General features: G+C 44.3%; 1 protein-coding gene across 2 annotated transcripts in view; it reads right to left on the reverse strand.

Moving 5' to 3' along the window:
• The window catches only part of PLCG1 (phospholipase C gamma 1), a 53,926-nt gene extending 40,861 nt beyond the window's left edge, over positions 1 to 13,065 (reverse strand). For both annotated transcript variants that reach the window (XM_075846365.1, XM_075846364.1), the window contains exon 1: positions 12,396 to 13,065. In XM_075846365.1, coding sequence (XP_075702480.1) covers positions 12,396 to 12,609 — 214 coding nt within the window. In that variant the 5' untranslated portion in view covers positions 12,610 to 13,065. The remainder of the gene's footprint in view (positions 1 to 12,395) is intronic.
• Between the last annotated feature and the right edge of the window lie 11,036 nt (positions 13,066 to 24,101).

Here is a 24,101-nt window from a genome sequence, read left to right on the forward strand (position 1 = left end):
TCAGACGGGTCAGTATTCAATGGACAAGGATATTCAAGAATGCGCCAAGATAGTAAAAAAATATATAAAGTATTTACACATTCAAATCTTTTTTGGGTGGAGAATGTGGTGGGAGACTATAAAATCGCTTAAATGTGTCTGGAAAAGAGAAAAAAGGGTGTGCTTTCTTTCAGAAACAGCACCACTTTTGACCATTGGCGGTGTCGGGTATTGCAGATCAAGAGCTCGGTGCGAGGAGTTTGAAAAGGACCTGGCACCTCTCCTGACTTGCATGTTTTAGTAAATACTTCCTTATGAAATAATAATTCTGTAACATTTTCTTAGAACTCTGTTGTGTCATTCCGGTTATTCCTACTAGAAATGTACTAATCAATTGACAAAGGAAACCAGTTTTTAAACAGATGTGTCCCTAGATCGGAGTTTCCCAACCTTTTCGGACTGGATGCACCCCTGTAAAAAAATAAAATAAAAAAATAAAAAATTCCTCAGGGCACCCCTACCAAAAATTGTTGAGAAAAATAGGAAACTGCGAAAAACAAGAACTACACTCTTAGGCCTGATTTACACGAGCGTGTGCGTTTTGCGCACGCAAACAAACGCAGCGTTTTGCGTGCGCAAAAGGCACTTGACAGCTCCGTGTGTCATCAGTGTATGATGCGCGGCTGCGTGATTTTCGCGCAGCCGCCATCATAGAGATGAGGCTAGTCGACGTCAGTCACTGTCCAGGGTGCTGAAAGAGTTAACTGATCGGCAGTAACTCTTTCAGCACCCTCGACAGTGCATTCCGATCACCATATCGAGTAACCTGTTTAAAAAAAAAAAAAAAAGTTCGTACTTACCGAGAACTTCCCAGCCGTTGCCTTGGTGACGCGCCTCTCGACATCTGGCCCCACCTCCCTGGATGACGCGGCAGTCCATGTGACCGCTGCAGCCTGTGCTTGGCTTGTGATTGGCTGCAGCTGTCACTTGGACTGAATTGTCATCCCGGGAGGTCAGACTGGAGGAAGAAGCCGGGAGTTTTATCGGTAAGTCAGAACTTTTTTTTTTTTTTTTTTTACACGTTCACGTATATTGGGATCGGAAGTCACTGTGCAGGGTGCTGAACCAGTTTAACTATTTCAGCACCCTGGACAGTGACTGTTTCCTGACGTCGCGTACCGCATCATTTTTTGCCGGGTTCGGTCAAAACGAGTTCGGCCGAACCCGGTGAAGTTCGGTTCGCTCATCTCTAAGACACTCCTTTTGGATGTTTGTAAACAGAAAAGCACGTGGTGCTTTTCTGTTTACATTCAGTTTGACAGCTCTTGCGCGAATCACGCAGTTCGCACGGAAGTGCTTCCGTGCGACCTTCGTTGTTTTCACGCACCCATTGACTTCAATGGGTGCATGATGCGCGAAAAACGCACGATTATAGAACATGTCGTGAGTTTTACGCAACGCACTCGCGATGCGCAAAATTCACGCATCGTCTGCACTGCCCCATAGAGTAATATAGGTGCGTACGACACGCGTTAAAAGCACGCACGTATATTACGCTCGTGTAAATGAGGCCTTAGGGTATGGTCAACACAGCGTTTTTATTATAAGGCAGAAAAAATCTGCCCCAAAATTCCTTCAGGAATTTTGAGGCAGATTTTGAATGGACAGCATTATTTTACTTTTTTTTTGCGCTTTTTTTAAGCCTTTGAAGCGAACGCAAAAGACGCAGGCAAAAAAGCACTCCAAACAAGCGCCGCAGGTATTTTCTGCCTCCTATTAATTTCAAATGGAGGTCAGAGGTGGAAACCACTTGAAGACCATCAGTCCGCCACTCACAGTAAAATTACCCTTGTAAGTAGCGCCACACCGCCCCCTTGTAGGTAGCGCCACTGTAGCTCCCTGAAGGAGCGGAATTCCCGTGACCAGGGATTCCGCTCCTGGACTGAGTGCATGATGTCTTTGTCCATATATGGACAGTGGCATCAGGGGCAACTCCTGAAGCGGAATCCCCGGCCACAGGGGGCTCCTTCAGGGAGATATAGTGGATGCTATGTACAGGAAGGAGGGTGGGGGTGCCATCTACAAGGGGGCTGCAAAAAATCTCCTCCTCACATGCACTTCACGCTGTGAGGCGGAGGAGAGAAAGCACAGCCGCGTGGCAGTGGTTCAGAGGAGTCTCGCGGCACCCCTGGAGGGTTCTCACGGCAGCCCTGCCCTACACACAGTCTCAGTCTGTCAGAACTTATTGGACAGTGTAAGGGTAAGTTTACACATTGTGTAAGTAATGCAGATTTTCCGCAACGGAAAATCTGCAGCATAATACAATAGCAGCAGAGTGGATGAGATTTGAAGAAATCTAATTCTCACACTGCATAAATGCGGAGTGGAAAAAAAACACTCAGAAATTGACCTGCGGTGCGTTTTTTTTATTCCGGAGCATGTCAATTGTATTTGCGTAATCGCTGCTTATTTGTTGGGGTGTTTCTTCGTCCAGGCCGTCCTCCTGGGATGGTGTTTCATCCCATGTGACTGCTGCAACCATGGCTACGTAAGTATGACATTTTTATTTTATCTTCACGTGGAGTTTTCCGCAGCAGACATTCCGGTCGAAAAACTGCACCACAATTTTTTCCCGATTTTCCTGCCGACACAGCATATCCGCCCTATGTGAACATAAACTGACAGTGCGCATTGACTGTCCGTAACGGATAACACCCAGTTGTCAATTTATTCATAAATTTCTAATAGGAATAACTAAGCAACGGTATAATGCAGCGTTCTAAAGACGATCCAGAATTTTTTATATTATGGGGAATAGAAGTATTTACTAAAATACATGTCAGGAAAGCTTACAAGTCGTCTTTAAGTGCAGACATGCATTTCCAAATGTGCAATACCTATCCAGTCCTCTCACATGTATTTATAATGAACTCCGCGCAAAAAGGAACAACGATTTTGTAGACTACACAAATGTTTTTTTTAACTGGCGGCAGTAAAAGTGCTCTTAGCGAAAAGGACTTTTCACTCCTGAAACACAGACATAGTACTACAGCCTTTGCCACAAACAAACACATGAATCAGACTTTTGAGGATATTCATAAAAGGACTCCAGTCTGCCCAAATTCCACCCAGAAATGCCCAGATCCTTCTCAAAAAAGGCGCTTATATCCTTTTATGGGCCATATTGCTGCTTAGGCCGAGCTGACGGGATGTATTATGAAGCTATATGGATTTTAATATAAAGAGGATGTGAATGAATGACATAAATCATTATGTTTGACGAGTGGTTAAGATATTTCTGGAATGTGTAACCACATATTCGGTGAGAGGTGTGTCACGTCTATGACTCATAATGAAAGTGTTCCTAAATTTATGTGTACAGGTCTATGAATGTTAAGACCCCAGGGTAAGAAGATCTTCACACATGCCAAGCCTAAAAGGTGCCCAAACACATCAGTTGAGAGTCGGTCGAACCCATCGTTTTTGGACGACTATCTGACGTGTATGGTAGTATCCCTACTTTCCCCTGATGGCAAATGTCAGGGGAAAAAAAAAATGATCAGGCATTTTGGATTTCAACATGCCTATTCATGTTCCCCCAGAAGAGAAGCGGCATCTCGCAGCAGCTTATTCCCCTCTGAAAACGCACGCTTGGCCGCATCAGGAGGAATAGCTGTTGGCCGAACATGTATTTGGCCGACAGCTATCGTAAAGGGGTTTTCCCATCAGAGTCATTTATGACATATCCACAGGATATGTCAGTAATGTCAGATAGATGTGGGTTCCACCTCTGGGACTCGCACTTCTCTCTAGAACAGGGACCCCTAAACCCCACTCTACCGCTCTGTGTTGTGGCTGAATCTTGTGATTTCCGACCATGAATTACAGTTACAGCCTAACTCGATGAACTACGCTGTTTCTTTAAGTCCCATAGAAGTGAATGGTAGTTACAGAAACAGCGCTGCTCGCATGCTACGCTGCTTCCATAACTGCCATTCTCTTCTATGGGAGTTACAGAAACCGCGTAGCTCATCGAGTTAGGCTGTAATTCATGGTCGGAAATAACAAGATTTTTTTTTTTTTTAGTTAAACAGTTGTATAAATGATTAAACATTGTTCTAATTTTTTCACGAGTCAGGAAATATTATAAATTAGATTCTAATTTATAACATTTCCCTGTGCTGGTCACTAGATGGAGCAATTCCAAAAATTGCAACATTGGCATGTGGTAAAGCAACCACATTGCTTTATGCTGCAAAATTTGAGAAAACACACTCGCTCTAGTGAGCTCACAGAATCCCCCCTCCCTTATCCTGGCTAGTGCCAGGAGAAAGGAGGGGATTGAACGGTCAAACCTCCAACACTGTGTGTCGCCATTTTTTTAGCTACCTCCTACACTGTGTGTCGCCATTTTTTGAGCTAACACACAGTGTAGTAGGTTTACATACAGTAGTAATCACACACTAAAACACGTACATACACAGAAATAACTTACCTGCTCCTGCCGCCGCCGCTCCCTCTGGTCCATCCGCTCCAAGTGCTTGCATTAGAACACAAGTCCGGAAGCCGCGACCGGAAGTAGTAATCTTACTGTCCGGCCGCGGCTTCCAGTCCACAAGAAAATGGTGCCGGACGTCGCTCGGCCGAAGACCTTCCATTTGGACTGTGTGGGAGCGGCGCATGCGCCGTTCCCACACAGACGGCGTACGCTATAGTGAATGGAACGGGTCCCGTTCGCATTCTCTATGGGGCTTTATGTGCCGTATTCCATGTCTGTATGTGTCGTTAAAATCGACACATACAGAGATGAAAAAAAAAAAATGGCAGCACCCATAGACAAGAAAAAGTGCAAAAAAATAAAAAATAAAATAAAAAAAGTAAAAACACAAACACACAAATAAATAAAATACATTTTTTAATAAAACACTAAAAGCAAATTGATATAAAAAAAATTTTTTTTTCACGACACCCTTCCTTTAAGGATTTCCTGTGGAGAGGTCATAAATGTCTCTGATGGGGGAAAACCCCTTTAAGTGTATGGCCAGCTTACAGTGTAGAAGGTTCATAATACCAGTGTAGCTAAGAGTGCTACATGTCACACAGCCAATCAAAATACAGCACAGAAAATTAAGCATTAATTCAATTGGTGGCTCTGCAATAGTTTTTTTAAATCCACCCATTGTGTTGGCAACAGAAGACATGTTTATTGGAGTATAAAAACTGAAAGCTAAACACGGATTGGTTTGTATGGGCAACAAGAAAACCTTCTAAAAGATGTTTTATGCGTGAGGCCTATAGTAGTTAAAGCAAGAGTCTAACCACAGATATTTATGGCATATCAAGCCATCTCACCTGGCGGATCAGAGTAGAGGGGACGCCCATTCCCCCAAGTGGTGTTGGGGGGGGGGGGGGGGGGCGCAGAGAAGGATATGCTATCAATTTCTTCAATAGGATACCAACATTAAAGACATATTACTACTAAGTACATGTATCACCTATCCGGAGGATTGCTGGGACCCTCACTGATCACTAGAATGTGGTCCCAACTCCCCCATTCATCCTCACCCACACGTCTGTGGAAAACATGAGTTTGTATGAAACGGCGGTCAAGCAGGGGCGCTGCCACTCCATACAAACTCTATGGGAAAGACAAACAGTGGCACGGAGAGGTGAATAGATATACGCTTGGTTACACTCAGAAGCTGAAAACCTATCCTGACCCTGTTCAGGCCGCACAGCTACAGTTCGTTGCAACAATTTATTGCCTGAGGGCTCTTCAGCATGACAGTGTGTGCCGCCAGAGTCCCTTCTGTGATCAGTAGAAAGATAGGACATGTTCATTGAAGTGAATGGGTCTGTGAAAGCTATAGGGTGCCACTCGGATGCCGTGAAGAACGGCCCGAGTGGCACTGGGTCGTGTGCAAAAGCTATGAGACAGCAGGGAGACTTGTGATACTTCTGTGTAAAGCTCAGAGGACTGTAAAGATGGATACATTGTAACAACCCTCTAAATGTGTACAGGTTTATAGTTTCCATTCACTAACTTCAAACAGAGATCTTGAAATTAGTGAAGATGTGAAACAAAATAAATTAGACTCGATGGGACTCATGCCTTCACAGAAAAAAAAACTGCCTTGTTGCCAATAGCAACCGATCAGAACTTTTTTTCAGAGCAGCTTCAGAAATAAAAGATGCATTGCGATTGGTTGCTATGGGCAAAAAAAGTCTCATCACTTCCACACGTATTTGGTTTCGGAAGAGATCTTTGAATTGGTATGTGAAAATGCCATGCTCTTAAATCTAAAGAATGACAGGGGCCCCCCAGAGCAGTATTGCTTGTGGACACATGATGGTACAGGTATATTAATAATAATTTAGCTAATTGCTATGGTTTTTTGTTAATTCAATTCTGTTTTTATGTGTTTTGGTTCCCCCCCACCACCCCCTTTTTTGTGTTTCAGTTGGTACTTACCTGTCTGCTTCTGGAAGTTTCCGATAATCTGCCCATCACCAGGAGTCGGCACCCGATTGGTACCTGGAGAAAACGGCGGAAGAAGAGGTTTAAAGTCAATATTCTGCCTGGCACCTGGAGTTGATTCTGATTGTCAGTTCGGATTTTTCGGGGGGGGGGGGGGGGGGGGGGAAAGATTCCCCTTTAAAAATCCACGGTCTCAGGAGGTCTGGGGCCAGTTCCTGAGCGTTCCAGTGACCACCCGCCCTCCCCAAGAATTTTATTTCTTCCGGACTGTCGCAATTTTTTATTAGAGGGTTTTTTTTGTCTTCCTATTGCTGGGTGGACTGATTTATTAAAAATAGTTTATTATATGTGGATTTAAGTATTTGGGTTTTTAAAGTATTTATTATTATTGATCATTTTGGTAATAAAAACATTGCAGTCTTTTTTTATCCACATATCTGTTTTCTGTGCATTATTTGTTTTAATTTGAGTTTATTTTATTTGTGCCTTCATGCACACTGCCCCTCACAAGATCATGTACTGGCAGGAGTAACACTGATCCTACCAACAAAGTCAGTGCCCCCAACCGAAGCGGGCTCTGAACAGGAAAGAGCAGTGTGGGCATTATTATAGTAGCTGCCAACGAAGCTCTCCAGGTATACAAAGCAAGTGTAACAGACACAGAAATATGTCTATTTCCTAAACACCCGGATCCCAGAACTTTGTTGCCTAAACAGAACGATGTTGTTAAGTAGCAGACAGGGACTAACACAGCCTTCATCCACTAGTCAATGTAGCAGAAGTGAGCTACGGACACATGGAGACCGTACGAGGACTGACAGAGTTCTGAATACTTAGAACTACTGGCGTATGTTATACTAGTATTACCCAACAAACATGGGGACACTGTGCAAACTCCATGCAGATGTTTGTCCAGGTCAGATGTATGACCTGGTGCTGCAAACATGAACATTTCTAGTCACCTTTCATTTACTAGATTTATACACAATGATTAAAGTTTAAAATTCTAGCAATCGGCAGGAGTCAGAGCAGTGGGATATCACGTGGCTATGCCACCAATATAGATCCACAGGATACCCATAACTACCTGACCTACCGGAAGAACAAGTGTCTCGTGACCCTCCCTTTTCCGATTCACAGACAGCACTTGCGGAGTTGGCGGGAGGCCCTCTTCATTGAAGTTTATGGGAGTTACAGAAAAAGCCAAGTAAGCCATTTAAGATGGTACCCCTAAATCGTCACAACAACTTACTATCGTTCATCGAGTCCAAAAACTGAAAACATTGCGATTCTTCACACTGAAGAGATGTAGACAAGCATTGCGGATGACTGGTATCTAATGAAGATGACCCTGGACAGGCTTTATCCTTTTGGTGTGTGCATCCTGCACTGCACACAATATTCTGCACGAATAACTCCTCACATTCAGGCCATAGCATTGTACACAGTGAAGACACCACTGCAGTGACAACCTACAAGTTTAAATAAATGCCAAGAAGTGGATAACACTTCATGCTAATAAAAAAGTATATATAAATAAATATATATAAAATCATATAGTCACAGCATACTTGAAAGTTTTCAGAAATTCCCTGTATTACGGCCACAAGAGGATCCGATGTCCCAAACTAATCTATGATGTTGTTAAGAACGCTCATTAGCCCAGCGGCTCGTCTGGTATCTGTGTCTATACTACACTAGTTTTCCTGGAATCCACTGACCAAACATTTATGGCATATTCTCTGAATACGCCATAAATAAGAATGGTGGCAAAACCCATTAATGGGAGCCAACAAAAAAAAGTCTGTTGTGTAATTTGGTAAACGGCATTTCCCACTCAAATCAATAGTCACTAGTAAATAGAAGTCGTTGAGTCGTCCTCTTTGCGTGTTCTAAAAATATTAATCATCCATCCGATTCTGGAAAGCTAGGTGACAACCAATATGATCACCCCAAAAACTTCCCCAGGGATTGTCACACAACTTTCCTAAAATCCAGAAAGGAGAGTTTACCTAGTTATGCAATAATACTAGGAGTAGGGGAAATATTAGTGGAAACCATATAAAATCTGTTGAGTCTAGAAAACCCAGGGTGGTACTCATGTGGCCATATTGCCAAGAAGTACATAAAAAAACAAAAAAAAACAAAAACTTAACAACTTGAGAGAAAGGAACAACCCAACAACATTTTACTGGTAGTATTATTTGTGTGTGGGGAGAGGGTGCACTCTTTATTAGTAGTGGTAACTCTAGTAGACTAGGACAAGCCATAAACCAACATGGATTACAAGTCTTTGTTTGCATTTCCCTTTTACAATCTCATTGTCCTTTGCCACATGTCGTCTTGTCCCAACTAATAAATACCAACACGCGGACAGGTCACGGCTTCCTACAACATGGACTGTCATAAACCGGAACCAAGTCCATTTTCTGTTTCTCTCATTTGTAAGAGATGCTGCTACTCCACAATGGTATACAATGCCGATATTACAATTGAAGGCTTTGGATCATTGGTATCTTGGTATTATTTTACAAGTGAAGGGGCCAGAGAGGGGATTAAAAGGGAACTTTGTGTTTCCCTGCTGGAGTTTCTGTTTAAAGGAGAACCCTGGAGAAAACCTGATATTCCCACTGTAATCGCTTTGTTAGGGACTGCTTCATTACAGCAAATAAGCTTGGGAAACCGGTGCTGATGCCATTGGCGTTTCCTGACTTTCCAGGATTTCCGCAAGCGCAAAAGAGGACTAGCAGATGCGCAGTGGGCTTCATCGGAGACTCCAGACTGACATCTCGTCATGTGTCCCTCCATCCATGGCAATATTATGGACGGAGCAGCACGCTGTCGTGGGAGAAGTGTTCTGAGTATCAGGGGCATGGCTCCATACATAATTAAAGCGCTGCAGAACTGATAAAAAGAATTAGTCATTTGCCCATTTTAATGTATACCTAAAGTGGTCAACCCCTTTAAGGGAACCGGTCACCAGAATTTCACCTATTAAACCAGCAATACTTGGTGGAAGTGGGTGAAAAATCATGTTTATGTAACATTCTTCAAGCCTTTCCGAGTTAACTCTCCGCCTCCTTACTTTTGATTGACAGCATTCAGGGTGAGCCAGTTTTCGGCAGTGGGCGGGCATAAGAAGAAGAGGGATGAACGAGACTGCCGGATTATTACCATAGAAGAGGCAAAATGTTCGCAGAGCATTATTTACGGTCAGAGGAGGAGTTTAGGAGAGGGGATAACGGCAATGAACTTTTGACAGCAGCGGCCATCGAGGGATTGCGGGCATGGCTGACGACGGCCGCGGACAGCCGCCTGGATTTTCGGCCCGTTCTCCCATACAAAGCATGGAAACACGGACTGTAAAAACCAAAAGATAGGACATGTCCTATCCCCTGCAGCACATTTCTACAGCCCAAGCACATTCCTGTAAATAAACGGGAAGGTGCCCATGGACAATAAAAGTGAATGTGTCCGTAATTTCGACCCACAATTAAGGACAATTATTATGGTCGTGTGCTTGGGGCCTAAGGCCTTATTTACACGAACGCGTGCTCGCGCTGCAGTTCCGTGCAGCATCAGTGTTTGGTGCGTGACTGCGTGTTTTTTGCGCGTATGGCATCGTTATGACACGTGGTTCTGATGTTTATAAACAGAAATGAAGGAGGTAGTTTTATAATTCCCTTCATTTCTTCAACTGTTGCGCGAATCACGAGCAGCACACGGAAGTGCGTCCGTGTTCCGTGCGCGGTTTTCACGCACCCATTGACTTCAATGGGTGCGTGATGAGCGAAAAATGCCAAAGTAAAGGCCACACGCTGCGTGAAACACGGAATGTCTGAACGGCCCCATTGACTAACATAGGTCCGTGCGGCATGCGTGATTTTCACGTGCGTATCACGGACGTGAACCACGCTCGCGTAAAGAAGGCCTAAGTGGAAGTTTTTTTCCTTCCTTTGGATTAACACGGGAGGATTATATGTTGGATTTAATGGATTGGTGTCTTTTTTCAATCTTAATAAGTATATAACTGTTCACACACCTTTGAAAAAAAGTTAGATGTTATGTCTAAAAACAGGTTCACGGATTACAGGTTCGTGTTGTATGGATCTTTAATACGGCACCTATAGAAATCTATGGGCCCTACTGTGTCTCCAATTTCCTATGAAGGCGTACATAGGTTTTCATATAGAATCCATGATAAAAAAAAAAAAATCGTAACATATTCCATCACATGCCGTATTACGGATGTATTCTCCTTGAGACAAGCCTTCGACATGGTTATGTGTAAGGGGAAGTTCATGCACGGCAGTTACAGAAATTTCTCTAACTGTTCATCTGAAAAAGGCGTAAAAACCCATGCACATGCTGCAGAAAAAAAAAAACAGATTTTTCAACAGATTTTTCAATCAAGGACATTTCTGCAACGGATCTGCGCTTGTGAACATACCTAAAGACATTAGGATCTGCTCAATTCAATGTTCAGTAAAATTCCTTTAATCCAGCATCAATGAGACTTGATAGGTGCTGGAACATCAAATATTCTAGCTAAACGAGATAAAGGTCATATATCCCAGAGCCAAATGCAGTGCCGCCGTATAGCTCTGTGATATGGCATGTACTACATATGCCACCATAGAAATAGGATTTTTTTTTTTATAAGACAGCTTTAGGAAAATTACCCCAATTTTTTGAGGGTTTTTTTTCCATTACAATCGCACCAAAAAAACATCTGAAAAGTGCAGTATTTAGTGCTGCAGTTCTCAGCCAAACCACTACTGCCATTGAAGGCCTAGGAGTGAACAAGGCCTAATGCTTGACAATACTACTGAATTACTTTCTTATATTTGACAGAATGTACACGAAGCAGAGCGACTACCGTGCCCCCCGATGAGCCTGCCCCGACATAGGACAACTGACGCAATCTAATGAGTTAATTAAACTACCCAGTAACAGTCAGGACCCTGGAAATTAGTTCCTAGGCTGTAGGACAAGAGGACTGCTGGTCAATATCCGCTCTGCCAGTATACTAGGAGTTAACGGAGGAGTGGAAGTAGGACAATAACATCCAGGATACACCTGGAAGCCACAAATAGACAGGGGAAATATAGAGCTATTCCCAGAACTAGCGCAGAATCAGTGTATACTTCCACCAGGAGCAGAAACAGGAACGTCCCAGGCTGGGCGCAATGGCATCGTTTATAGTCAAAAAATATTGATATAATAGGAAAAAATATATATATCACAGACAAATATTTAAAAACAAATAAGCCTACACTACAAAAATAAACAGTGGGACAAGAGCTGTGAATATGTACACGTGAGGTGCTTGCAAATGGCGCCTTAAAGTGGCATAGAAACAACCTGGCGCATGATGCATATTAACCTTGGCGCTGGTGTCCTGATGTGCAGCATTCAAAACAAGTTTTGTGAAATATATTCTAAACGTGACACAAGCAAAGACACCAACACCGATAACCGGAGGGATGAAACTTTTACACTTTATGGCTCTGAGGAAAAAAAAAAAAAAACTTTTCGGGTCACTGTGCGCCATATTGTCAAGTACAGTAACGCAACAGAAGCGTTCGCCAGCTGGGCAACAAATAGTGGTCATTAGCGGTCTCACGTGAGATATATTCCTCTCACACGTGGACATTTTTATGAATAGGTCATATATACCTAAGACGAAAATATCACATCCAGAAGCCATTTTATTTTTTACATGACCTTATAAGTGGTTCTATACAGTGTAATAACTTGTTACTTCTCGGATAGGCCTCTATGTTGTCACAAACACACACACATATATATATATATATATATATAGTAACATCAAGTGATATTCACTGCTAGTACCCCTTACATAGTGTAGTCTATACATAGCGGACAGACATGTGAATAGTAGGATAGACACACAGAAGGCTTCATGTCCTCTTACCTGCTCCTTCCACTTTGTCAGCCCCCCTGCTCCATGTAACTTGTCTTGTCTCCAGCTTCACTTGGAAGGTTCTTCTCTCTGGTTTCTGAGACTTTTTGGAGTAAAACAGAGTCATCACTGTGCCAACCTCCAGACTTCTGCATAGATGGGTCAGCTCAGCTTCACTCTGCCCAGAAGGGGCAAAGCCATTTAAAAGAGCCCCTGCATCCATCATCCTTCCACTCCAGGGGCCACTTACAGTGCAAAACCTAAACCAGAGGCCATGAGAGGACAATACAATCCTGCAAGCGCTGCTGCCTGCAAAATCACACCAGGGAAGAAGGATTTCCAGCCTCTATTGTTGCCAACTGAGACTGAGCTGAGCTGAGATCTCCCTCCTCCTCTTCCACCTCCTCCTCTTCTTCTTCTCCCCTCCTCCTCTGTATGAGCTGATCACAGGAACATGATCTGAGGAAGTGTCCCCTCCTGCAGACCCTCACATCTCCCCTGCCCCTAACATCTGCAGTGCACACATGTACATGCAGGGGTCCTGCAAATATGGCCAACGTCTCACATGGGTCTCTCAGATTGCAATCTGCACATACCCGCCCAGTGCTTCCTTGCAGTGTCCTGAATCCATAGAGATTCCAGTGGGATTAAATGCAGAGAGGAACTGGAGCCAGGACTCCACACCCCCCATACAGGGACTGCCTCTTAAAGGGCTAGACGCTGCTCTTCCACTTTTACTCAGTGCTGGCCTATGGAGCAGAGCCTGCTGGGTGACATGTGCTCCCACCTATGCTTTGAAGGTTAAGGCCACTTACACAGAGGGTTTTTTGTCTAGTGCGATGTATAACAGTCGAGCTGTGTAAATATGAAAGGTGATCATTCACAGCACATACTGTTGTTAGGCTATGTTCACACCACGCCACTATGTGCCCTACGTCAGACAAAAAAAACCAAAAAACATATACTGACTTGTCATGCAGGTGGACACATTTCTGTGAGTAGATCATTCAGTAGCTGTGTATGCGTATTTGCTGTTCATAAATGAACGTGGATGTCATGAACAGAACTATAACCGTAGCAGGTGCTATGGGGCCCAGAGCCTGAGGGGGCCAGGGCAGGGCCCCACGGGTGCTCCTCATAATGATGGCTGCAGGCAGACTGAATTAGATAATTTAAAAGGGTTGGGTCATGGAGATAACCCTTTACCTATTAGGGTATATGGACCTCATAGAGGGGGATCCCCTGCTCGGGATTCCCGTCTATTATCCAGGGGGCTCACAAAGAGTGTCTCTCACGGACAGAGCCAGTTCATGTATTATATACCGCCATGTAAGGCCACATGTACACGATGCGTATTACGTGTGGATTTGCCGCGTGGATTTTCCTGCAGCAAATCCACAGAATAATACATTACCAGCAAAGTAAGGGTATGTTCACACGGCTTATTTTCAGCCGTGTTTCGGCCGGAAACGCCCCGTAAAACAGCTGAAAAAACGGAAGCTGAACGCCTCTAAACATCTGCCCATTTATTTCAATGGGAAAAAATGGCGTTTCGTTCCGACAGAGCGTTTTTTTACGTGGCCGTTTGAAAACACGGCACGTAAAAAACGCCCCGTATAAAGAAGTGCATGTCACTTCTTGAGCTGTTTTTATTGTGTCAATAGAAAAACAGCTTAAAAAAACGGCTGCAAAAAAACGCATCAAAAAACATTTGATGTTTAAAAAACGGCAGAAAATCAGAGGCTGTCTTCCCTTGAAAATAGCTCCATATTTTACAGCCGTTTTTGTTTCTGCGTGTCAACATACCCTAAATGAGATCTCAAGTGTTCTTATCTACACGTTGCAGAATTTCCCCGCACGTAAATTGACCTGCGGGGCAGATTTTAAAATCTGCAGCATGTCAATTTATCTTGCACTTCCGTCTCAGAATTGTATCTGACAAGTTTATTTAAAAAAACGCACCTATTTCCACACCAATATGTAAATTCCGTGCCTAAAAACGCATAAAAAAACGCAGTATTAGGGCTCATTCAGACGAGAGTGATTCTCGTCCATGTGCTGTGTGTTGAAACAACACACAGTACACGGCCGCGGACGGCAAAGGTGTCCGGGACGCGTTACCATGACAACGGCCGGGGTAAGTATGAACTTTTTTTTCTATCGCAGCGGAAATTCCACACAAAACAAATGTTTTCCAGACAGATTATACTGCGGGTTCCAGGTCAGATACTCTGCATAGTTGAACACGGCCTAAGGCTGGGTTCACATGAGCACATTACGTCAGTAATGTACGGAACGTATTTCGGCCGCAAGTCCCGGACCGAACACACTGTAGGGAGCCGGGCTCCTAGCATCATAGTGATGTACGATGCTAGGAGTCCCTGGCTCTCCGTGGAACTACTGTCCCGTACTGAAAACATGATTACAGTACGGGACAGTTGTCCTGCAGCGAGGCAGGGACTCCTAGCGTCGTACATAACTATGATGCTAGGAGCCCGGCTCCCTGCAGTGTGTTCGGTCCGGTACTTGCGGCCAAAATACGCTCCGTCCATTACGGACGTAACATGGTTGTGTGAACCCAGACTTAGAGTATGTTCCCAGCCGGGTGGTATAAGATTTGTTGATATCTCATAAACTTTGCTGCTACTGTATCTGGCCTGTGGGAACATACCCTGATGGAACAAATGTGTACCCCAAACCCTTAAAAATTCTGTGTTTGTCCTTGAACATCATTAATTTATGTTAGAAAACAAACCACATAATGTAATGGATCGACGCTTGGACAATGGAAAATAAAACAAAGCCTATGTCTGGGTTCCCACCCAGCGTAAACACTGCAGAAATTCTGCAATGGAATTCTGTGCGGAAATTACCTTTGCTGCACTTACAGTAGCAGCAAAGTGAATGGGATTTAGCAAATCTCAGCTACACGCTGAAGAAAAAAAAAAGTTGTGCAGTAAGTGTTCTGCGGTGCGACTTTTAACTCCGCAGCATGTCAATTTATACTGCGAATTCTGTGCGGAGATGCTGCATCTTTGTCCCATAGACTTGAAAGGGGAGCATAAATATCCTATATACATAGAAGCTGTATCTTGCCGTCAAAGTCGATTCCGTCAGGTCAGCTGGACTGACGGCTCGGCTGAAAGCTGGTCCTGTGGGTCTCTGACGCACATCTACGTAAACCATCTAAGCCATTGTTTGCAAAATTTGCTGCAATTACGCTGTGTTTTCGCAGGTTAAAAAAATAAAGCCTATTTTACCTTTTGTGGCGCTGACATAGCAACGCGTTCCTGCTCCTCCAGCTGCTCCATCTCCAGAGCTGCAGAATTTTCACAGCATTTTCGTCCCGTGTGCAGGAGGCCTTACGAAGATTGCCCAAATCAACAAGTAGGATGTGACAATCTGTGCGGCAGATTCACCCACTGCCGATAGTTAGGCATGTAGCGTGTAAGGGGGTGATACTGCCCTTCTAAAGTGAACTGTCTTCCCTGTGCATCTTTCATGTTTAGTGGTACTTTTCTTCTGTGTTATCTGTACCTACTATGTGTTATCCTGGGTATGCCTGTCATATTATTAGCAGCCACAAGGTGTCACTGCAGGACGAGTGACTGAGGAGACAGAGCTGGGTGACAGGAAGTGGAAGTCAGTGAGAGCCATGTGACTCGGGGGAGAGAGAGAGGCTGCAGCCTGTGAGGAATAGTTGGGTTTCCTCAGTCTGAAGCAGAGGCTGAATTGCATCCTTATTATCCATGTACAGCAGAAGAGAGTCCACTGTATTACTAATTCTCTGAATGAAGCAGCTCTGATATGGTGAAGAAGTCTGCTGAAAGCTACAAGACCCTCAGACTCTCCTATTGGCACCCAGCAGTCCCTCAGACTCTCCTATTGGCACCCAGCAGACCCTGCAAGTCAAGTTAAGTGTTACATTGTAGAGTTCTGGTGAAGCAGAGTGTGTTGTTATCTTCAAAGCTGCTGTTTAATGGTGAGTTGGTCTTAAAGGGACGGTAGCCTGCAAATTGAATTGTGGACTGTCGGCAGAGTAAATTGGGTTGCTGGTGATGTTTACAAGCAACCGCTCGAGTGTGTTACCGGTGATACTGTGAAAGGTAGTGGTTAACCGCCACTAGGACCCGCAGTGGCGTAGCAGCGACGTTCTCTAATTTCGTGGCGCAACCAAGAGCAGAGGGCTCCTCCCTTACTATTGGAGTAGGCCATGAGGTAGTGGGGTGGTTCCCGCAGTGACCCACGGAGGCGCAGTGGGAACAACGACCGAATGGTCGGACACAAATATTAGACGCAACCGGTGCAGGGTGGGACTCCTGCGTTCAGTCGAGGTCCTCGGCCACGAGTTGACCACTCAGCTTATTACTACTGTAATTCACATTAATAAAATACGAAAGAAACCAATTGTCTCCTTATTGCCGCTCTACAAGCGTCACAAACGTTGTGTTTAGATGGTTTTGGCAGCGTCACTAGTTTTCCTTGATAACTGGCCATATTCCCAGAATTGGGATTTCTGAAACATTTAGTCTACCCTATAATTGTATGGACTATATTCACAACGTGCTAAATTTACAGTGTCATTTCCTTCCAACAAGAACAAACACAAGATATGCTTTCATATCACTCCAGGTAAGCAGCTCGTGTGTCTTCTATCTGTAGAGGGAAACCAGAACATTGAGAAACAAACACAAAGGGGAAGACTTACTTACGTGACTGCGACTTGACCTTGTTGTAAAAATCTACAAAATGTGACTCATTTCTGGCGCATAATGTCACATAAAGTTTTAGAACTATTCATGAAGCAAATGCGCCAAAAAGAACAGATATTTGCGCCTTACTCTAAACTTTTCAAGAAAGGGGAGGCATTGTCTACAAGGGGGATGTGGGGGGCTGTATGGCAGAATCTACAGGGACACTATCTACAAGGGGGGGCTGTGTGTGGCACCCAGGGGAGGGACCACCAAGGGGTTATTATACTGTGTGTGGGCCACTAAGGGGACATTATACTGTGTGGGGGCACTACAGGGGGTAATATACTGTGTGTGGCACTTATGGGACATTATACTGTGTGCGGGAACTATAATGGGCATTATGTTGTGTGGGGGCACTAAAAAGGGCATTATACTGTGAGGGGGCAATATACTTTCATATGTGGCATTTTTTATCCACAGGATATGTCATAAATGTCAGATAAATACGGGTCCCACCTCTGGGACCTGCACCTATGTCTAGAACGGGACCCGTAAACCCCGTTCTAGCTTTTTGTACTCACGCGGACTCCCGGACACTTCCTGATTACATGGTCGGGAGTTACGGAAACAGCGTAACTCCTATAGTAGTGAATGGCAGTTACGGAAGCAACGTAGCATACGAGCTACACTGTTTCCGTAACTACTATTCAGTTCTATTGGAGATCCGGAAACAGAGTAGCTCAGGGAGTTACGCTGTTTCCGTAACTCCCGACCATGTAACCAGTAAGGCCGCATGCACCCGACCGTGCCCGTAATCACGGTCCGTAATTACGGGCACAGCCGGCTGTGGACAGCCATCCGCATTTACAGGCCGTGCTCCCATTATAAAGTATGGGAGCACGGTCCGTAAAAAGCAAAAGATAGGCCATGTCCTATCTTTTGCAGAAGGCTTCTACAGCACGGACACCTTCCCGTAAATATACGGGAAGGTGTCCGTGGACAATAGAAGTGTATGGGACCGTAATTACGGTCCGCAAATACAGCCGATTTTTGTGGTCGTGCGCATGGGGCCTAAGGCCTCATTCACACGGCAGCGTTTCCCGGCCGGGTGCCGGCCGTTCATAAATCGGCCGGCACCCGGCTGCATTAGGAATAATAGACCCCTAATGGGGCTATTCACACGACCGCTTTTTTTGACAGCCGGAAAAACCGTCCGTCAAAAAATAGGACATGCTCTATCTCCGCCCGGGTACCCGGCCGCCCGGCTCCCATAGAAGTCTATGGGGCCGGGTAATACACGGCCATCACCGGGATGTGTCCCGAGTGATGGCCGGGTTTTCCGGAGCTTGCGCTCTATCTCCTCCTCCTCACAGCGCAAAGTGCATGTGAGGAGGAGGAGTTGATGCCATTCTGACGAATGGCATCGCTGTACACTGTGTGGCAGGGCCGGGGTGTACAGCAGGTGGAAGGGAGCGCTGCGCTGGCTCCCTTCCCCTGCTTGAAAAGCACCCTGGCCCGGCGACACCTTCGATGGCGCCGCTAGCAGCTGCTGCTGCGGCTGCTACTACTGTAGCGACGCCACTATAAACAGATGTCTCACAGGGACAGGTAGCTGGTTGGGTACAACCCACATTGGTATAAAGTACCCCCACAGTGTCATGAGATAGCAAACTCACTGATAGCATAGCATATATATGAGAAAGAAAGAGTCATAAGCTATATATAAAGTACAAAAGACAATTTTTATTAAATATAGTTTACATGAATAATTTAATAAAAAACATGGCGAGGTTTCTAAAAAGAAGAAGTATGCCTGTGGGTCACATTTGGAAAGTATACGACCATGGGTACATTAGTATAGTAGACAAAGGATGACACAGGAGCATACAGGTATATATTGCTCAAATGCACAGTTAGCAATTTAGCCAGCACTACTGATATTCAGGGGAACGAGAACAGCATAAAGTCTATGTCAAAAGTGAATGTGCCGTACAAGGAGATCCCCAATAATGGTACAAAGTGCCATCCAATCTAAAGAGTCCAAGGACTTATTGTAATAACTGCACTCTGTGTGCAAAGTATACATAATACGTACGGCTACTATTCCGGAATCACCGGATAGAGCCAGGAAGCGTACACTCACCCATGGTTGAAAGAAAATGAAGTCGTGATCCACAGACAGTGAAAGGCCACCCCAACGCGCGTTTCGCTGTATCAGCTTCCTCAGGGGGTCTACTGTAGCGACGCCACTATAGCAGAGCCGCACTTTAGCTCCTTGAAGGAGCGCAATCCCCGTGTTTTCGGGGATTCCGCTCCTGGACAGAGCGCTTGATGTCTCTGTCCATATCTGGGCAGTGACATCAGGGGAAACTCCTGAAGCGGAATCCCTGAACACATGGGGTTCCCCTTCAGGAGTTGCCGCTGATGTCACTGTCCGGATCTGCCCGGCCCGGCACGGATGCAAAACTTAATGCAAACCGGCCGGGCAAAATGCCGATTTTACCGGCCGACACTCGGGATCGGGAACGACCCGTTCGTGTGAATCCCGCCTTAGTGGCTGGGAGGCAGTGTGAGCACAAAAAGCTAGAACAAGGGGTTTAGGGCACCCTGTTCTAGAGATAGGTGCGGGTCCCAGAGGTCCCCCGCATGTATCTGACATTTCCTGTGGATATGTCATAAAACCCCTTTAACTTTCTATGGCTTCCCTGAAGTTCTCTACCCTTACAAGTAAGGCCTCATGCATACAAACATATAGCTCTGTACAACCTCCGAACTGTACATATCCATATTATGGTGCACATTAAGCTGTATGGGCCTCTACTGTACCTTTCTTATGCCTCCAATTCCATACAAAGATGTGGATAGTATGTTCTGTTGGGTCCTGTATAAATCTGTAAAATAGTGGCATGCCCCATTGCAGGCAGTATTACAGAGGCAATCGCCCCTAGAATACCTCTGTAATATGGTGCTCTAAAGTGTAACCATATGGCGATGTAGATTGCTTATAGCTTCATAGTGTGGTGGAGCAGGTACTCTGTGTGCCTCTGTACAGGTTTCTAAAAGTTACTTACCTTTATATGACTATGCAATGATTCTGAATATTTGATAATCCTGCATCTTTCAAGTCCTGTTCTAGAGGACCTGTCAGCTTTCCTGATATATTTTCTTAGAACTCTGTGTCGTTCCTCTGTTATCCCTCCTGGAAATGTATGAATGAAATGACAAATGGGCATTACCATTCCCCTTGTCAATAGGGTCCCTATACAATCTGTGAGCACTGATTAGACAATGTCAGTGTGTAGTAACACGCCCTATTGACATTTATTTTACTGTATATGTATTAAAAAATTGATGCGTAATATAAAACTCGGTCACCATCCTTTATATATAATACCATCCTGCCTTGCTTACCTCACCATTTCATTTCATTTTCTTAGCTTTATTCTAGTGTGCCGGTTATGCTGATTTAAGTTGTGATTCTACAGCAAGATATCTTTTCGCACATACATAACCCACAGCCATTTCCTTACCACAGACTCAGGAGGAAAGTTGACAACTTAAACTTATACTATAGGAAATAGAGTAGCACTGATATCTGGCCTTGTAGTCCATTTTAGGGCATGGCATTGGTTAAAGGGAATGTATAATCAGAAAAACATATTTCAAATCAGTTTTTTATTACTTTTTTTATGTGGCTATCTATACAAAAAAGAGTGTCCTTTTGTGATATATTGAGGTGTACGTCGATAGATAGATGGATAGATAGATACTGTATATACTTTTACTATATGGAATAGTATTGCTGTCTATACTATTTAATAGAGACATCCTGCAGAAAACCATATACCGTGCAGTATACAGTTTTTATTATTTTTTATAATGGATGCCTATGGGCATCTTTACAGTGGCATACATTGGAGGCTTCCGTGGGAGGGATATGTTAGGAGTATTTCACTACCATTTACCTCCGACGTACAATGAAAGACGCATTGTAAGGCTCTAAATGCATCTAATCTGTCACACACAACTAGGTAAGTTTGACATTCAGGTGTCTGGAAAAGCTGGCAGAAAGCCCTTGTGGGGGAAGCAATGTCAGCCATATTGCCTATAAAAAGTAGCACTCTTTTGCCCTTTGACTCGATTACCCATGTGCTGCTGTAAGCGATGCCAGGCCAGGAAACATGTAGAGGACTACTAGTGAATCTTCTAAACACAGCCACCTATGGTAATATAATAGTCATGGGGGTTGCAGAAGGCTCGGTGTTGCAGCAGCAGAACGACACTGTTAAAATTGAGTAGGAAGGGAAATGTGCTGCAAAAGTTAAGAGACAAAGATGTCCGAGTCGTAGCTGGACGAAGCCTATAAACTTGGCCAGATGGGCTAATTATTTTGAGATGGGCTAATGCAGGATACATACATAGGGCTGAAAATTGTTTTATACTGTGTCCTCCTCCATCGGTTCCCTATGTGCCTTCAGAACCTAGAAATACCCCTGTTGACCAGAAATTTCCCTTATTTTCGGTTCTAAAACTATATTTCTGCCATTTACGATATTCGTATCTAAAATACGTATTTGTGTTTTAACTTCCATTGTCTTAAACAGGAGAAATATGGTTCTTTAATAGGTCTTTGATCGACAGAGTCACAGTTGACAAAAGTAGGGCATGTTTACCCATATTGTCATGGGTTTGCCTGGTGCTGAAGTCAGCCCTGAGTGGAGAAAAAGCAAATTTACAGAGAGAGAATATTTAAAGCTTGTCCGGCAAAATATCCAACAGATTTCAAATTGTATTTTTTTTTTAAACTCAGTTTATTGAAGGAGACATATAAATACATTAACACAGTAAACAGCAGGACCCCCGCATAGTGGACATGTCCATAATTTATGCATATACAAAGCAAAACTGTTCATTACCACTGTGAAATATTTAACAAGAGTCATAACACTCCTATACAATAAAAGAACCACATAAACAAGAAAAAGAAAGAAAATACGTCTCTTTTATCAAACTCTTGCCAGTTACATTTCTGTCCCGATATAGTATGCGTTTTCCCAACATAATCAAGTAAAGGAGCAGGGATATAGAGTACCACCCTCTGCAGTGACTATCATTCAACTATCCACCATTCCACCTAGATCATAATAGCTCATGAATGCTCATGTGTGACTCCCTCTAATAGCCATTGTTAGCTCCGTCCCAGAGTAGGACGTAAGATCCGAATTGCACCAACTATCCCAGATCCAGTTAAATTTTTCAGGAGAATTTCTATGAATATACATTATACGCTCATAAGGTATAGCCGCGTTTACCAGTTGAATCCACATAGCTTTGGTAGGGGTCGGGCGTTCATCCACCTGAGAGCTATTGTTTTGCGGGCCATAAACAAAGTCTCCCAGATACATATGCGAAGATGTGGAGAAATCAGGTCTTCCTCCATCAGCCCGAATAAGCAGATACCTGGCTCTGCCAACACAGGGATCGACAGCACCCTAGCAAGCAGGGCAGTAACCTCCATCCAGAAGTGGCGGATATCTGGGCAGTCCCATATCATATGCTGAAAATTAGCAGGACTATAAAAGCATCTATGACACTGGGGGGAGGGCCTTCTACCCATTTTATATAATCGTATTGGTGTGAGATAACTCTGATGAATTATATATAGCTGTATAAGTTTGTTATTAATGTCAGGGGATACATATCTATGTGATTCCAAAAGGCTAGCCCTGGCCTCCTCGTCCAGGGATAGGATCAGCTCCTGCCACTTGTCCAGCGCCGGAAAGGCTGCCCTGCTTGCTTTGGCGTGTATGAGATATGAGTATATCGAGGAGATCAACCCGCCCCCCCCCGGTCCCTGGGATCGTACAATACCTATTAGGGGATATGAGGAAATGTCAATGTCCCTACCTCTAAACTGGGCCTGAATAGAGTGCCTGAATTGCAAAAATTTGTAAAATGCCTGTCTCGAGACCTGATATGTCTCTTCCATCTGGGTAAAAGAAAGTAATACATTATTATCAAACACATCTCCAACAGTATTAATACCTAGATTAGACCAAAACCCAGCGTCCTGTGAAGTACTCATCTGGCCCATCGTGTCATTATGCCACAAGGGGGTTTCTGCCATTATCCGATAGTTCCATGTGAGCTGCCTCGCGGCTACCCAGGACTTTTTTGCCACCCTGTGGATTGGTAAGGCATTACTGCCAAGTGGTACCAAAGGTTCCAGTATTGACCACAGTTTCCTTAATCCTAGAAAATTTGCCAGACAATTCTCCAAACCCACCGGTTCCTCATGTGACACCCAGGCTCCCAGGTATTTAAGTTGGCCAGCTAGATAGTATACATATAAGTCCGTGAGAGCCATACCTGCCAGGTCTTTAGGCCGTTGTAGTTTGGCTAGTTGCAGCTTAGATCTGGAGGACCCCCATATAAACCTTATAAACATAGAGTCCATTTCTCTAAAGAACGTCATGGGAATGGGAACAAATATGTGCTGCAGTACATATAAGCACTTAGGTTGAACCACCATCTTAACGAGGTTAATACGGCCCGCCACCGAGAGAGGTAGAGCCGACCAAATTTAGAATTTGTCTTTGAAGATCGCAAGCAAAGGGTCGACATTCAACTTCAGCATGTCATTGTCTGATCTAGCTATCTGGATCCCCAAATATTTAAATTGAGATACCACTTGCAACCCACTAACCTTCTGGCCCACCACCGAGTTCCGGAGCGGGGAGAGGTACATCAGACAAGATTTGCCCCAGTTAATACGTAAGCCAGAATAATCTCCAAATAGTTCAATGATTCACATTGCTCTGTGTAGCGACTCCTCCGGGTACGACATGTATAATAGCATATCATCTGCATATAAGGCAATCCGTTCCTCACCCTCGTTTAAGCAAGTACCCCGGAATATCCTATCCTGTCGTATCAGGATTGCAAGGGGTTCTATAGCAAGAGCAAACAATAAAGGAGATATTGGGCACCCCTGCCTGGTTCCCCTTACCAAATTGAAGTATGA

Source organism: Rhinoderma darwinii, chromosome 13 (genome assembly GCF_050947455.1).
Source record: "Rhinoderma darwinii isolate aRhiDar2 chromosome 13, aRhiDar2.hap1, whole genome shotgun sequence".
Classification (NCBI taxonomy): domain Eukaryota; kingdom Metazoa; phylum Chordata; class Amphibia; order Anura; family Rhinodermatidae; genus Rhinoderma; species Rhinoderma darwinii.